The 16,339-nt window shown below is 37.1% G+C and overlaps 1 protein-coding gene across 39 annotated transcripts in view; it reads right to left on the bottom strand.

The window, feature by feature from the left end:
* ARHGAP12 (Rho GTPase activating protein 12) overlaps positions 1-16,339 on the bottom strand; it is a 117,217-nt gene that overhangs the window by 6,220 nt on the left and 94,658 nt on the right. For all 39 annotated transcript variants that reach the window (XM_060397396.1, XM_060397400.1, XM_060397397.1 and 36 more), the window contains 5 exons: positions 14,849-14,930; positions 9,154-9,255; positions 6,503-6,601; positions 3,463-3,565; positions 1,916-2,032 (listed from right to left, as the gene is read on the bottom strand). In XM_060397396.1, the coding sequence (XP_060253379.1) occupies positions 1,916-2,032; positions 3,463-3,565; positions 6,503-6,601; positions 9,154-9,255; positions 14,849-14,930 (503 nt within the window). The remainder of the gene's footprint in view (positions 1-1,915; positions 2,033-3,462; positions 3,566-6,502; positions 6,602-9,153; positions 9,256-14,848; positions 14,931-16,339) is intronic.

The following is a 16,339-nucleotide window of genomic DNA, read 5'->3' as shown; positions in this document are numbered from 1 at the left end:
ACACGGTTTTCCCTGTTCGTGCAGCTCCAGGAACACCTTCCCTCACTCCTGCCTGGCTCCTCTGCTCTTGTTTTTGGTGGCCACACCTCGCGGCTTTCAGGATCTCAGTTCCCTGACCAGGGACTGAACCTTTTCAATTGCACTTGGCAATTGAAAGCACAAAGTCCTAAGAATTGGGCCATCAGGGAAGTCCCTGACTCCCTTCTTACTTTCTCATCCTGTGCAGAGGACAGGATCAATCTTGCCCCCCAAATGGAGCTCCTTCTCATCACTCCTGGTCTCAGCTAATATGTCACCTCCTGAGACGAACCTTCTTTGGGACTTTACTGGTGATCCAGTGGCTAAGACTCCATGCTTCCAACGAGGGGGCCCAGGTTCAATCCATGGCTGGGGAACTAGAGCTCACATGCTGCAAATAAGACTTCCCAAGCTGCAGCTAAGAGTTCACATGTTGCAACTGAAGATCCCATGTGCCACAACAAAGTCCCAGAGCAGCCAAATAAATATCGGGGGAAAAAAAAAAACAACCCTCTGACTATGCTACCTACTGCTACTGCTACTGCTAAGTCACTTCAGTCGTGTCCGACTCTGTGTGACCCCAGAGACGGCAGCCCACCAGGCTCCCCCGTCTCTGGGATTCTCCAGGCAAGAACACTGGAGTGGGTTGCCATTTCCTTCTCCAATGCATGAAAGTGAAAAGTGAAAGGGAAGTCGCTCAGTCGTATCCAACTCTTAGCGACCCCATGGACTGCAGCCTACCAGGCTCCTTCATTCATAGGATTTTCCAGGCAAGAGTACTGGAGTGGGGTGCCATTGCCTTCTCTGGACTACGCTACCTAAGGTAACCCAATTCTAGTCACTCTATTTTATCACTGTGTTCAATTCTTCGTGGAACTCATCATTATTTTAAGTTATCTTGCCTGTATCTCATCTTTATAGAAGTTTCTTTTTTCCCCAGCAAATGCTTTGCTTTTAAACATTTTCACTGGACTGTAGTTGATTTACAAGGTTGTGTTAATTTCAGGTATACAGCAAAATGACGCAGTTACACATACATATATTCACTCTTTTTAGATTCTTTTCCCCTATAGGCCACGATAGAGCATCAAGTAGAGTTCCCTGCGCTCTACAGTGGTTCTCTTTAGTTATCCATTTTACACAAAGTAATGTTTACTGAAACTTATTTGTATATTTTAGTTTAGATGCTTTGCAAACAGATGTCCCAACAATAGCCTCTGTTAGAATCTTCACAAAAGAGAGGCATAATATATATATTATGTTACCTTTTATTATATTTTTTTACTGATGAACAAATGTTTTTTGAGTTAGGTATTAGAAAATTCTACCTTTGAAATTAAACACACTTTTAAGAATTAAAGGTATACACAGCACATGTTATTTTAAAGAATATTAAAAGATCTTATTAGTGAATTCTGACTCTTACACTTGAAGAAAATATAAAAATTAGTTAGGAAAAAACACTTGATACTAATTTTGTAACTACCTTAAATGAGAACTGAAGGCAAACAATCAAGAATAAAATTGTTCATTATCTTTCTTTTTTTCTACTGTTAGTGACTATTCAATATTTCTTCTGATCTGTGTATCTCAAAACTAAATATCTTAATTGTCACTTTGAAAGTTTGCCACCCAACCCATCACATCTGTGTAGTTCCTCTGGTGCAGGGTTTCTAAAAACTGAATTTGGTATTTATGTCTGTTCAATGCTTTAAACTCACATGCATTTAAAAATCAATTTTAATTACTCAAATGTATTGCAATCACTGAACTGATAACTTAATGAATAACGAATGAAAACATTTTTACTGTTTCGAAATTACTCAGCTATCAATGTAAAATGTCTTATTTCTGATTCTGGCCAAAGTTCATTGCTATAAACATCACTTCTACCTACCTTTAATATAACCTTTTTCACGAACAGCTTGCAAAGTGGGGCGTCGTGTAAGAAACTTCTTCAAGTTTTTCTTGGTTTTTTTCTGTTCTGAAGAATCTATGCTAGATACTTTTGTGGCTTAAGACAGATAGATATTAAGCATTTCATAAGAAAAAGGCTTTTTTGATAAAAATTTTTCCACCTAGCATTCAAAATATATTAATCTCATATATAAAAATCACAGTAAATCAACTATTCTAAATTTAATATGGTTTAAGAGTAACTCATGAAGAATTAAATTAACACAGACCCAATTTCAAAGTAATACACCACACAAAACATTCCATTTCTATCACTAAACACTGGCCACAAACAATGCCTTCTTTGGTACGTGTGTCAAGACATCTGTAAGTTATTCTAATATATACTCATTATTTAATAAATGATACTACGTATAGTCTTAGACTATCCCCCAGTTTTAGAGCATAAAATGAAGAGCAAAAAGTAAAGAAACCATCCTATAAAACATAAACAAAGCCTCCAACCTTCCCTATCCTTACTGAATGGGGAGCTGGGGGTTGTGTATGTATACATAAGATGTACGCATATGTACACACATGTATGTATATACATATCCATCACCATTATTTGTGCTTCAAGCTGAACTCAGACTCATCGTAAGTATCCCTACCCTGAGCTAAGGATGGGATCACCTGGAAAATGTTCTACATTTCTTATAGTCCTGATTTCTTTTTTGATTACCATAACACAAATTTGAAAAGTAAACTTCTTGAAAATAACTATATGTGAAGAAAGCTAAGAGCATAAACAATATGTGAGGAAAGGATTAAAACAAAATTTTCATGTGTTTACACTGTTATACGGTGACAGTGTCAGTAATAGGCCTGAACAATTAGAATGTAAAAGAACAAAAGAATTGATTTTTCTACTCCTTCAGTTACTGTGAAGACCAAAAGTTCTGAGTTAAATGTGGATTTGTTCAAATAGATTTAACAAAGTTCAGAGTCATGGCTAACGGCCTGTTTAAACTACGTAATTTACAAGAGGCCTGCTTTAGAAAATGCAATCCCTGAAACTGCTGGCTCACTCTGTTGTCTGGAGGTTAAATTCACGCACCTACCTGCACAGACACCTATGAGTCAGAGGCGGCTGCCTGGTGTTGGATCTATGGTACATATCCCCTAACTTTTGACTTCTTAACGTGTAAGGATCTTAAACAGTAATTACATATTTTTCAGTTCATAAAATTCAGCTTCCTAGAGACCTCAACGTAAGTGCATTCTGTTGTGTGCATTTTTTTCTTCTCTTGAAAAGGTAATGCAATATATGCTGCCATCGGGGTACATATGATTAGGGTGAAAAATTACAGTGAGTAAATGAAGACAGGGAACACTGAAACACTGAGGCTGCAACTACTGACTCTTACAACTCCTGTAACACGGTGATTCCACCCAGCATTTGCTTATTTACTTTAAAACTTTGAAGAGCTAAGAGTGAGCTAATAAGCTCACTCAAACCACTAGCAAAACTGGGAAAGAAAAACTTACAACGCAATTTCTTCGGCTCCTTCTGGTCCTTTTCTTTATCATGCTTTTCTATTCCTGGTGAATCTGGTATCTCCTCTTCAATTGCTTCATCGGGTTCTACTGTCTGTTAGGTAGAGATTTTCCAAACACATATTACTTTTACGATTACTTTAGATGCAATTCTCAGAATGATCAGTGATCAACTCTTCCAAATGACTTTAAGGAACAATTTAATATACAGAATCCATGACTTAGATATTTGATAAATATTATAAAAAATACTTTTTATCCCCCATTGATGGCATTAATTCTGAATTTCAATAAAGAAAAAAATTACTGATAATTCACAAGGATAATGGGTTTGTACTAATAGTGACACTATCTTGCCTCAAGTGACAGTAATAATCGTTTGATCAAGTGGCAATAATAACCATTAGAAGGTCAGGCTACAACCTGCAGTGACAGATCAGGATGAGGCTACACTGGTGATAACAGGACAGACAAAGCTTACCTGCAGTGGCACCTTAACTGTTCCACAGCAACAGTCTTTTAAAACTGCACGTTGCGTCAACAGTTCATTACTCCCAGACCCTAGAACTCATTTAAGCCTAAGTTTACTTTTCCAAGTTAAAAAGAAGACTGAGTTCTCAAAACTGAAAACACTGCTCTGCCTTTCACTGAGATCCTTACTCCACCAAGAATCCATTTCTGTGCACAGTGTAAAGAAAAGCTCCGGCTTCTCCTTGGGCCTCCAGCTGACCAGCACATGCCCTGTCTTGGCACACTGAAAGGTATGTGGGTCTGTCTCCAGCTTCTTTATTCTGTTCCACAGGTCTGTGTATCTCTCCCATTATGGATAGGTAGCTTTATCAGGGCCTGACATACAAAACTGCAAGTCTTCTGCAAGGGTGTCTTGCATATCCTTAGCCCTTTGCATTTCTAAATGAATTTTAGAAAAAGCTTGTCAAGTTCTATCAGAAAACCTACTGGGATTCTGAAGGAGATCCAAATACCTCAAACCTAAAAATGTATAAATCATTTGGAAGAATACTGTATCTTTATATAACTGAATCTTTTAATCCATGAACATAATATACTTCTCATTTAATTAAGATTTGGCAATGTCTCTCAATAAAGTTTTGTATTTTTCCCTGAAGAAGTTTTGCCCATCTCTTGCCTTCAGTATCTTTTGCTACTCTGCAAACAGTATACATATAAAATTTTTATAATCAATAATATAGTCCTCCCTTTTCAGTTGGCTTATTCCCTGAACCTGGAGGCCTTAATTTAAAAAAACACTTTCTCCGCAAGGCCTCCCTTGATCCCTCCACTAGCATTATCTTCTACCTAATCAGAGTCTTTACACGTTCATTATAGTAACAGCTCGGCTGTCTGTCTTCAGTAATCTTCTGCCTTTGACTGTAAGCTCTGTACATCTGGCTGCGTGCTGCTACATCCCGGTGCGTAAGGCACTCACACGTTTGGTAAATGAACAGCAGCATTCCTTGCTTTCAAAGGATAGTGAATGGATTACTGTGACTAGAGCGGAAAGCCCATTCTGGGTAGAGGAAAAGGTACATCTGGATAGACAGACTGGGCTCAGGCTGTTGAACTTTAATACGAATCATATCAGGTTTCCAAGCAGGAGAGGATTATAAAAGTGACTTAGGAAGTTTCATACTGTAGTGGCATTAAGAATGGATTGGTGTGGGATGGTGTGAGATGAAATAATGAAAACTGTTCGGGGGTTACTCTTAGTATAAACATTTCAAGACCTGTCCATGGTTTCAGAAGTGAAAAGAGACAAGGTTCAGAAATTTCATACAGTATTACAGACTGCAAAGGAAGAATTCACATCTAGACTGGTGAATAATTTACTAGAAGAGTAAAAGTTGGAGGTGGAAGAGTTAAAAAAAAATTCAGATTTCAAATCTGAGTGTTCTAAATTGGGTGAATCACAAAATTTGGGAGCATAAAAGGATACTTTGAGATAATCCAGTCCAATTTTTTTAGTAGAAAAACTGAGACCCACAGAAAGACAACACTTGGATATGATCACAAACCTTGTTAATAATGAAGCATTACCAACAAAGTCTCTGAGACACATCTCAATCTCTACTAAAGCCACTGATTCCCCTACTTTCTTCTGTCTCCATTGAGCTTAAAATCATTATACTTCTAAGTATCCGCTTTCCTTTCACTTCTGTCACTGACACATGATCCTTAATCAGGAGCCATGTCCCCATATGCTGAGGGGGCAGGAATACAGTCTAAGAAAGTGCAGCTTCAAGTGTTTATTACTGCTCTTACTAACTCAGCTTCAGAATATAAATAGGAAGTTCTTTTAGGCATAATACATAAGAGAAGAAATTTACCACGAACACAAGGGTACTATAAGTAGAAAAGGTACTAGGAAGGACAAAGTGCGAATGACCAGACGACTTCATTCATCTCACCATTTTGCTCAGTACCAGTTTCCACCAAACGGTATGATTTCCAGCACATCCAGTTGATGACAAGATGACAATAGAACAGACTGGGCATAGCGGCTGGCCCTGCCTCTGGAGCTAACTGCTTTTGAACCAACGCCTCATGTGACAGTTACGTGAAATCTACTGGTGGCAAGCATCCTATAAATGTGCATGCTAAATCACTCATCAGCCTCTCATGTGCTCCTGGCTGAGTCACGTCCAACTCTTTGCGACCCCATCGACTGTCGCCCGTCAGGCTCCTCTGTTCACAGGATTTCCTGCCAACAACACTGGAGCGGGTTTGCCATGCCCTCCTCCAAGGGAGCTTCCTGACCCAGCAATCAAACCCGCATGTCTTATGTCTCCTGCATTGCGAACGGATTCTTTACCGCTGAGCCAATGGGAAAGCCCCATCAGGCCCAGGAATTGCTAAACTGATCACTGTCAAATATGCATTTTTAAAAAGTATTTTTTCACACATAAATTGGAAACTAGACATACAATAAATAGCCAAAAAAAAAAGGAAGAAAGATTAAACAGCTCTAAGGTCAAAAAAAAAACAAAACATAAACCCTAAGTCAAACACATACCTGATTACTGATAGTACTACTGAGAACTTTAAACCAATCATTGATAACAGTGTCATTATCAGACTGAATCAGCAATTCCGTTCCTTGACGGGTTTTCAGCTTTAAAGAAGGGGAAAAAATATATATATATGTGGTTAGTACTTTCAATCAAGTAAATGGATTTAATTCAAAGTCTACTAAACCACCAGCAGAAGATGAGATGCCATATATTTTATTAACGGTGATGCAAGGTTACAGATTCCACAGTGATGCCATTATCCTTTATTTCAGTATAAAATAATACCAGCTGAATTATTTTACAAAACATGATGTTTTTCTCACAATACATTCTCAATGAAAAGCTAATAATTTAGGATACCAAACTATCACACAAACACCACAAAACTTGCTGAAATCTTATATATGTCATCATTAAAAACAAGTTCAAGTATCTAGGCTATGCATTTTAAATGAGAATTGAAATATAATTTGTAAAGAAATAAAACCTATGATAGTTTTACATAAACTTGAGAAATTTTTTCTCTCTGGCTAAAAAAAATAAATGTAGACATGGAATATAGAAGGGTTGGACTTTCAATATTTCCTACTTAGTATGAAAATATAATGACTTAGTACAAAGAGAGGGCACAGACAATAATTTTCACATCCCCTTTAGACAGAAACATTACTGAGCTATCAAACCATGAACGAACTAAAGTAAGGATACTATGTATGATTCTATATGAATGTGATAACAAATTTACATATGACATCCTTGGTTCAACTGAAGAAGGATGTTGAGTTAGCCATAGAGAGCATTCCTTCTATTTTTTGGCTGGTGAATGTTTGATTTCCCTTTTCCCAGAGGAATATATGGCAATGCTTCTCAAACAACATTCTGAGATATATTCCTCAAACAACTCCTGTAATAATGTTTTAAAAGATATCCCTCAAAAAATAAACAAAGGATTCATTATGTGATGTTAATTTAGAAAATACTGGATTGAGGAGATCTGAACAAGACTATCCTTCCAGACTTCTTGGAGTTTTGTTCCTCCAGGGTACGCTGTGGTTTTCTAACAGAAGAATAAAATACACACTATTTCCCCAATTTATTTGGCCATGGGACCCTCTTCATTCTGGAATGAAACAAGGCTACCTCAGGAAACAGTGACTTCCTTCCCTGAATTTCTTCCTAGAGAGCAGGCCAAGCAATCAATCAATAGTGAATATTCACTGCACGTAAGATACTCTGTTCTGTTAGAGGTTCTCACTTAATAGCATTGAAACGTGTGAAATAGATCACCAGTCCAGGTTCGATGCCTGAGACAGGGCACTCAGGGCAGGTGCACTGGGACAACCCTGAGGGATGGGATGGGGAAGGAGGTGGGAGGGGGGTTCAGGATGGGGGACACATGTACACCCATGGCTGATACATGTGACTGTATAGCAAAAACCACTACAATATTGTAAAGTAATTAGCCTCCAATTAAAATAAATAATTTAATTTTTTAAAATGAATGAAATAAAAAGTTTTTGATACATGCTAAAAAAATTAAAGCAAAAAATGCAGTCTCTGCTTGAAAATTTTTTCTTCTTTTTGGATAATCTAGTGGGGAAATAATTTACAGATGATATTAACTCCAGCTACATAAAACAGGTGCTATTTTAAATGCATAAACTTGCAACATCTCTATTGTGAGTCTTGGAAGAGAGGAAACATTTGACAAGCAGAGACTAGCAGCCCTTGGTACTGAAGGTAGATTCATCAGGAGTAAAAATCCACAGGACAGAAACACTTAGGTTCCACTAGGGAAACGTCAACTCTTCCAATCCCTCTGGACAACAGGAGGAAAGGCCTGAGACAGGAGACTCTAAAGGAAGGCCATCTGCAAAGCTGGTATGAACACCCCTCTGCTCTCCACACACAGTGTGACCGCGGCTCCTCCACCAGCAGGGGGACCCTGAATTTTCGGCCGGCCACCTGACTTGCTTTAAGACGCAGAGCACACTGGTGTTTGACTCTTTGTCCAGATCTCAAGAAGCCCCGAGGCTCCCACTCTGGCCCTGAATGTGAAGAAGCCTAGAGTCGCTCCAATGAACAAGGAGAGAGCCAGTGAGAAGGAGCCCAGCCAGCAGTGAGCACTGAGCCCAGAGAGGGTAACTAGACTGTTCAGCCCTACTCAAGCTGCTGGATGACTGAAGCCTGGTGACCGGACCTGGGTGAGGTCAGAACCACCACTCCGCTCCGGGCAGGCCAAACTGAGCAAACAACGTGCATCTTTTCTTGTGCTACTGAGTTTGGGGTGGTCTCTTAGGCAGCAATAAGTATGTGTTACTGTGGGGAGCTTTTTAATGACACTGGGAAGACTTTAACTTACTTTTTAATATTGGATTTTGTGGGTAAAGGGAACCACACCTTTTACTGTTGCTAGGGAAATTGAAGACTTGGAACAAAGGCTTGTAATATAAAGTCTGAGATCTAATCACTTACGCAAATAAAGCTAGATCTTTACACCAGCTTTTTTGACTTAAAAGTTAAGTCAAATACAAACTGACTTAATGACTAACTGCCTTAACTAGTCACACTGAAAGACAACTTCCCCAATAACTCAGAACATAAAATTACTATGGTTAAGAATAAGGATTATACTTAGACAATAATTTATTACCTCAAATACATTCTTTTTGCTGGATTTATCCTTTGAAGCCATCTCGATGGTCGCTCCCTTAAGGTCCACCGTGAACTCTGGTTTGGACTGATTACTCCCAAACTTCGTTTCGGAAAAAAGGAAAAACCTTTGTTATACTCATGTACATACATGTATCCAAGAAGAATTAAGACCAATTTTGTATTATTAACAATAAATGAAACGGAGGGTTACCTCAAATTCTTCTCTTTTTATATCATAAAATAACAATTCCTACTTGAAATTGAAAAATGTTTGTAAGACATGATTACATACAGTTCATTTAAAAGGAAACAAAATGGCTCAACCTCCATCATTTTAAGAAAAATACAAAGTAAAGCCACGCTAAAATCTTTTTTCACCCATTAGTATAAAAACAACAACAAAAAGTTTGATGAAAAATTACACTGGTGAGGCTAGAGAGTAATAGGCCCTCATTTTCAACTGGGCTATAAACCAGAATTCCTGGAGAGGAAAAATTGCTAATACTATATTTTCAAATTTATAAACACATGTACACTGTGGCTGAGCAATTCTATTTTTTTGAATTTATTCTAAACTATCCATAATTATGTAAAATGACATGTTCAAAAGGTCATATTCTTATATACATATAAATAACATCTGGCAGATAACCAAGTTCTTTTCTACCGAATAAACATTCTCTAAACCTGATTCTGTACTTTCAAAGGTTATTTCCTTATTGACTCTTCATGTTGTCAACAACTAACAATAACTTGTAAAAACAAAATCCTGAGCCCCATGTTCTTTTATTCAGCCTTTATTGGAAATAAAAGCTGGAGCCGGATTCTCTAAAGCCTCAGCAATTGACAAAGGAAAGGTGAACAGATCAGGAAGACAGTGAACATGGGTGGTTTAAGAAGAAGCAGCACTTAGTTGGCTATTATATTTTGTTAACCAGATAAGGAAAAGGTTAGTAAGCAGCAGAAAAATGTATGTTAAATACAGACCTACTCTATATATTGCCATCATTAACTTAAATTTCTGTTTCATCTATTAACTGAGAATAGAAAATAGCATTCCTATGTTACTGTAGGATTTGGGGGTTTAAAAAATCCGTACAGGCTGATGAATTGTAGTCTTCAAGTTCATAAAGATTTGTTATAGAAAATCTCACTTGCTAAAATATTTTCAAATTCTATTTGTCATCAGAAATGAATCTTACCCACCAACCTTGTGATAACTTATTCACTATTCATAGCATCAGTGACAACATTTGTAATTTCACTTTTAATAAATGCTTCAACTCATCTGTTTCCTTTTACTACATCTTTTCAGTTGGTCTTAAATACTATAGGTGACATAACTAAACAAAACTCAAGGTATTATATGGGATTTATTAGTGGAATCAAAACAAAATTCAGACTATTTCATGGAACTAGTAGAACAATTAAGAAAATCACAAAACCAATTTTTAAAATTCCACAGAGCCTCTGCCTTCTTATACCTTTTGTCATTCAAAAAAAACATTAAAATTAATTCACATTGTAATTTAAAAATCACTGTAATTAAATCACAAAGCTATGATGGGCACAGATAACTTTCTGAGCAAATCTGATGTATTTCCAAAGTTATAAAACTTAAATGGATACATTTAACAAAATGATAAAAATTTAATACAGTTTAACTTGTCATCATGACATGCTTGGTAGATAGTTATAAGCTAAGATATAAATAACCAACCAAATAAGTTACAGTAACCAAATACAATGACATGACAAGGAATGCTATAAAAATGCTCTACTGTGGTCAGCAAAATTTCATGTTTGCTATCCATTATTCCTCAAAACCCAGTCCTGCTTTTCTCTACTGTAATCATCGCCCCAATGCATTCATGGAAAAGAAAACAGAACTGCTGTGGCAAGGGACATGCAACAAGAACACATACAGTGGCAGCGGAAACAGGATCAGATTTTACATATGCGACAGCAGGCCGGCGGCGGACAGAGAGTTTCCAGGAGGAAAGCAGCGAGAGCAGGAGCTCAGAGACTGAGCCCTGCTGGCAGAATGACTTGATGGGAAGAGGGAAGAAAATGACGATGTCATTACAGTGCACAATGGCAAAATGACATACAAGAGAAAACCACAATGGAACCAGGCGGGACAAAAATACAACTCTGCAAGCAGACACAACACAGGCAAGGCTACGTCTCCAAAATATTCTCCAAAAGCCCTAGAATTTACCTCAGGGCATTTTCTGACTTTGTCATTCTATCAATTCACGCTTATCTTTGAGATGAATGCTTTTTACAACTTACTTTGAACAGACCTGTCCTCCCTTAACAGACTTGTTACCCACCAAGGGAAGACTTGGGGGGTAACAGAGATGAGTCGTACAGCCCCTCCTCACAAAGCCTTGAGCCTCCTCCCTGTGGCTGGCAGGGCCACGTACTCTGGTTCCTGTCTAAGATCTCTCTGAGGAGAGGCCCTACCGTCCAGCTCGCTTTCCCCTTACTCAGGGACTGTGGCTCTCTACCAGAGGCAAGGCTGTCACCCAGGGAACACCTGGCGAGGTCTGGAGACGAGCTGGAGGTGGGGGTGTTGCTATGACCCGCTGAACAAATAAGGTGAAAGGAGGTAAGAAAAAGACAAGTATAATTTAAGTTACTGATCTAACAACCCATGGGACAACTAATACTTTCCAGGAAACAAGTGATGTCTCTCCATCCCAAAGGAGAAGGAGAGGCTGGCTGGATTCTGGATGATGTGCACTGGTGTGATGTTATCTTACGGGGAGCGTGTGCACATTCCATTTGCTCCATCTTAACTACCCATGAAATCAAAAATAAATACAAAGCGTGAATGGTTTTCTAAAAACAGAGGCTCAAATAGTATGGATGGTTTTGCTCAGCATCCCATCAATGCGTATATGCCCAGGAGTGAGTGTAAGATCTGAATTGGCTATTTCTTCCAGGAGATATCAGCAGAGGTTTTTGCACTTAGTATGAAACTAATCTGTAAGGAATCATACATCTCCAACACGGCCCTGGAACAAACCATCTGAGCCCAACTGAAGGAAACATAATGTCTTCCAACAGCAAAGGGAAAAACTGACTCTGCCAGAGACTGACCCCTGACAGCATCTTCCTAGGTTACACTCAATGGAAATTTTCACTGGAGGTGATTCTTGTCTTTTTGGCTTACATGCCAGCCTCAGGTAAGACATGATTTCACTGTATAAACAGGACACATTTTATTTGTGATAGATCTAGCTGGTGACTGAGTAGAGAAACAAAGCTAGGAGTCTGTCAAATCCTTTGTGAACAATCCTAATTACAGTTAATTAAAAAGCATCTTGCATATTTCCTCAATTTTTAATATTTATGAGTGCTATATACACCAAAATATATTACATATACTTACACATTTTTTAATTTGAATAATTTTATTTGCTTTTACTTAGGCCACTTAAATTAGTTTCAATTTCCTTATTATGTGTTACATATGGGAAGAAAAAGCAAGGTGGTTTGAGACTTTTTTGTTAGCCATATAATAAAAATTAAGAATTGACTGCATAAGCAAGCATTTTATCATATCCCACATCTGTTTAGTTTTTAAGACTATAAAACACAGTGTGACTATGTTTTATTGAATTATATCAATCTGAAATGATTATCGTAATATATTACTGACAATATATTAACAAAATTTCATTTAAAGGCGAAAACTCAAATACTGAATCTCTAAAGTTAAAACGCTATTAAGAATTTCACAATTTCAAAATTGGTGAGCTCAGTGAATTTTACACGATGTTTCTGCTATTATCACATGGTAATGCAGTAACCCAACTTGAGATGATGAACAGAAATACCCTATGCCCTCCGCTGGCATTAGTTTTAATTATGAGTTCTGATTTATGTAAAGTCTTCAAGAGCCCTTCTTAAAATGCAACCATTAGTCTATACTAATGGTTCTGTGCTGGGGTATTCACTTAACATCCCCTAATTAGAAAAAAAAAATCATTTTCTTTAAGTCACAGTGGCGCCAGGGGTGAAGAACCTGCCTGCCAGTGCAGGAGACATAAGAGACATAGGTTTGATCCTTGTGTGGGGAAGATCCCTCAAAAAAGGAAAACAGCTACCCACTCCAGTAGTCTCACCTAGAAAATCCCATGGACAGAGGAGTTTGGCGAGCTACAGTCCACAGGGCTGCAAAGAGTCAGATCCGACTGAAGCAAATTAGCAGCACGGACGTATCTGCCTACCTCAATGATGCCTCACTTACCACAGTGATCTATGTACTTGTTTTATCTGTATATACTACAACTTGCAATCTTTAGGGATTGGTAATTATCAAATAAATGATCGTTATCCAACTTTCTTCAGGAATTTTTTATTAATCTCTAATTGCTTCTCCATTGCTTTCATTCACTTTCTTCACTCAATTTCAAATAAAAGTTGAGCCACAAGTAGGAAGAATAAATAAATGCATCGTCTTCTAGAAATGCGTTAATATAACAAAAAAGTACCATATGCTTCACCTCAGGTGACAAAGGAAAAATAATTATCAATTTACTTTAAGACAAGTCAAATAAAAATTTCAATCCTTTAATGTGGATAAGCGTATCACAGGTCAGTTCCACTGTACTGGCAGACCAGAGAGCAAATCAAAGCCTCAGAGAAACAAAAGAGAAGAAATATTCCAGAAAGTTCCTATCTACACTCAACCCAACAGTTTTGGAGGTTACCACATCATGGTACTTGAGGACTAGCATGCTCTGAACAATGTTACATGACTGTAAAGGTATGTGACTAAAGATTTGCTTTGATTTTACAAATGGATTTCTCTTTTGTCAAAGATAAGGCCAACAGATCCTAGTCATTTTAAAGTAACTGAGTAATTTTAAGAAATATTCATTAAGGTAGGATATAAAGCAGACGGAAGATATTAGCTTAATTTCATTTTTAAATCTTTTTGGACATATCCAGAGCATGGACTCTGGAGCCAAAATGGTACACAGATCTGTCACTTACGTAGCTCTAAAACTTTGAGCGAGTCACTGAACTGTTTCACACCTCATTTTCTCATCTCCAACAGAGGGAGAGGGGATGACAAACAGTATTCCCCCAAAGGTAAGAGAATAATACAGATATATACATACACACACACACCCCATCCTCTATACTTTTTTTTTTTCCATCCTCTATACTTAGAACAGTATCTCATACATTTTCAGGATTCAAAAAGTGTTAACCTATTATGGTATGTCACAAATTATAATTTTTGGTATTTGTATTATAAATAACCAAGAATTAACAGTAGTAAACACTCAAATATACAAACAACTTCAAAGTTCCACAAGTAATAGTAACATTTTATTTTCTTCTGAAAGCGGGGCTGATATCATATATAGACATGGAAACCTGACTAGTATCCAAGTGTCAGGTCACATATCAAGGTGGGGCTTGCCACATGACAGCTTATTTTCTAACTAAATACCTAAAAGAGCAAAGTCAGGATTTTAACAATACAAGTCAACTTTTCTAAGTGGCCCTTTTGTTTCTCTTATAAGTGAAAATGCGTCTTTAACTAAGAAAGCCTCATTTATTTGCACATGAGTGGTAGTTAAGGACTCTGGACTACCTTATGAAATTCAAGTGCAATACTGTCCACATAATTCAAATGTGTAAAGCCTCCAAAGAAAAGAAATACTTACCCAACTTGTGCTACTTCCTTGGGTTTTGGTGAAAAGTAAAGATGAACCCTGCAAAACGGCCCAAGAAGACAACCAATTCTTTCTGTGATGAAAAGATGGCCAATGAGAACTCCATATCCTATTTTTCCAACCAAACTTAAAAAATTAAAATCTACTTCACTGATATCAATGTGGTCCACAATTTATACTCATTACTGACATTCTTATTGTTTTTACTGGAGATATAATTCAAATGGAAACTACAATCATTTTATATCCCCAAAGCAAATGAAGTAAATTAGAGATACAGATTATCAGAATAACTACCCATCTAATCATGTTCACATGGGAGTAATCTAGCAAGCACATCTGTGACCAAGGACACTAATTCAAAATCATATGAACGGAATGCTACATTTGGCAAGAATTCTTATTCACACTCAAAAAGTAGACAAACAGGATTATCTTACCTAATTCACTGTAGATTATTTTATATGTCTTAGTTACCACCCTTCCCCTAATGAGGCTGCACTAGGTAAGGACTAGGCAGTAGGTACATTCTAAATTCCATGCTGAATGATCATCACTAAGGTTACTAAAGTGAGGCATTCAAAAACTTTTCTAAATTATAAAATCAACACACATACTCTATCAAAATTCTGAGCACAGAAATGTGCAAAGGAAAGGCCTCATTTCTCTTTCAATCCCTAATCTAGAGGTAAAAATATTTACCTAGGTGATGTAATTGCTGGCAGGCTAAAATGAACATCAAATATCTCTTCCAAAGGAATTTAAGGCTTACCTTACAGCCAAACATATGGCATGTTTTGTGAAAACTTTATAGACACTCCTAAGAAGGTTTATTCTCCATTTGCAGAATGTAGAATTCAGTATCTATCAATTACACCTACTTTGTTATTTTACAACTTTTTACATCTACCTGACCTTGAAAAGTAAAATAAAGTTTACTCCCATGGAGTCTCTATTTTTCCTTTTATTTCCTGTTTTGCTAATAGTCATACTCCTTACTTGAACTATTTCTAATGATTAGGTTTTCACTGAGTTGATGCATAGGTCTTTATCATTTTAAAGATGTTAGTGATCCCCCTTAGTTGAAACTATCTACTTTCTCTATGGAAATGGATATTCTCATATTCCTTTGATATGCCTTTGTGTTTAATTTTTCTAAATCGTTTTTCAGAGCTCTCTTTTAAGACTGAGCCGGATTTTGCTTTGTGCTTCACTCTGAGCACATTTTTCTTTCAATGAGCAACATATTTTGGAAGGATTTATTTTCATTTCTAAATTTATTTTATATTCAATCTTATATTTATTTAGATAGTATCTACTAACCTCTCTGAAAAATGCTAAAATATACTTCCACTTCAAATATACTTCCACTTTAAATAAGCTTTTTGAGTTTAATTTTCAAAATCAGAAAAACTGTGGAATGTATACCTCAGGATAAATAATGGATATTTGAATACTGACTGAATGATAGTTCCCTTGAGG

The sequence above is a fragment of the Ovis aries genome, chromosome 13 (assembly GCF_016772045.2).
Source record: "Ovis aries strain OAR_USU_Benz2616 breed Rambouillet chromosome 13, ARS-UI_Ramb_v3.0, whole genome shotgun sequence".
Taxonomy (NCBI): Eukaryota; Metazoa; Chordata; class Mammalia; order Artiodactyla; family Bovidae; genus Ovis; species Ovis aries.
Note: the sequence above shows the minus strand (reverse complement) of the source record. Positions and strands in the feature narration are given on the sequence as shown.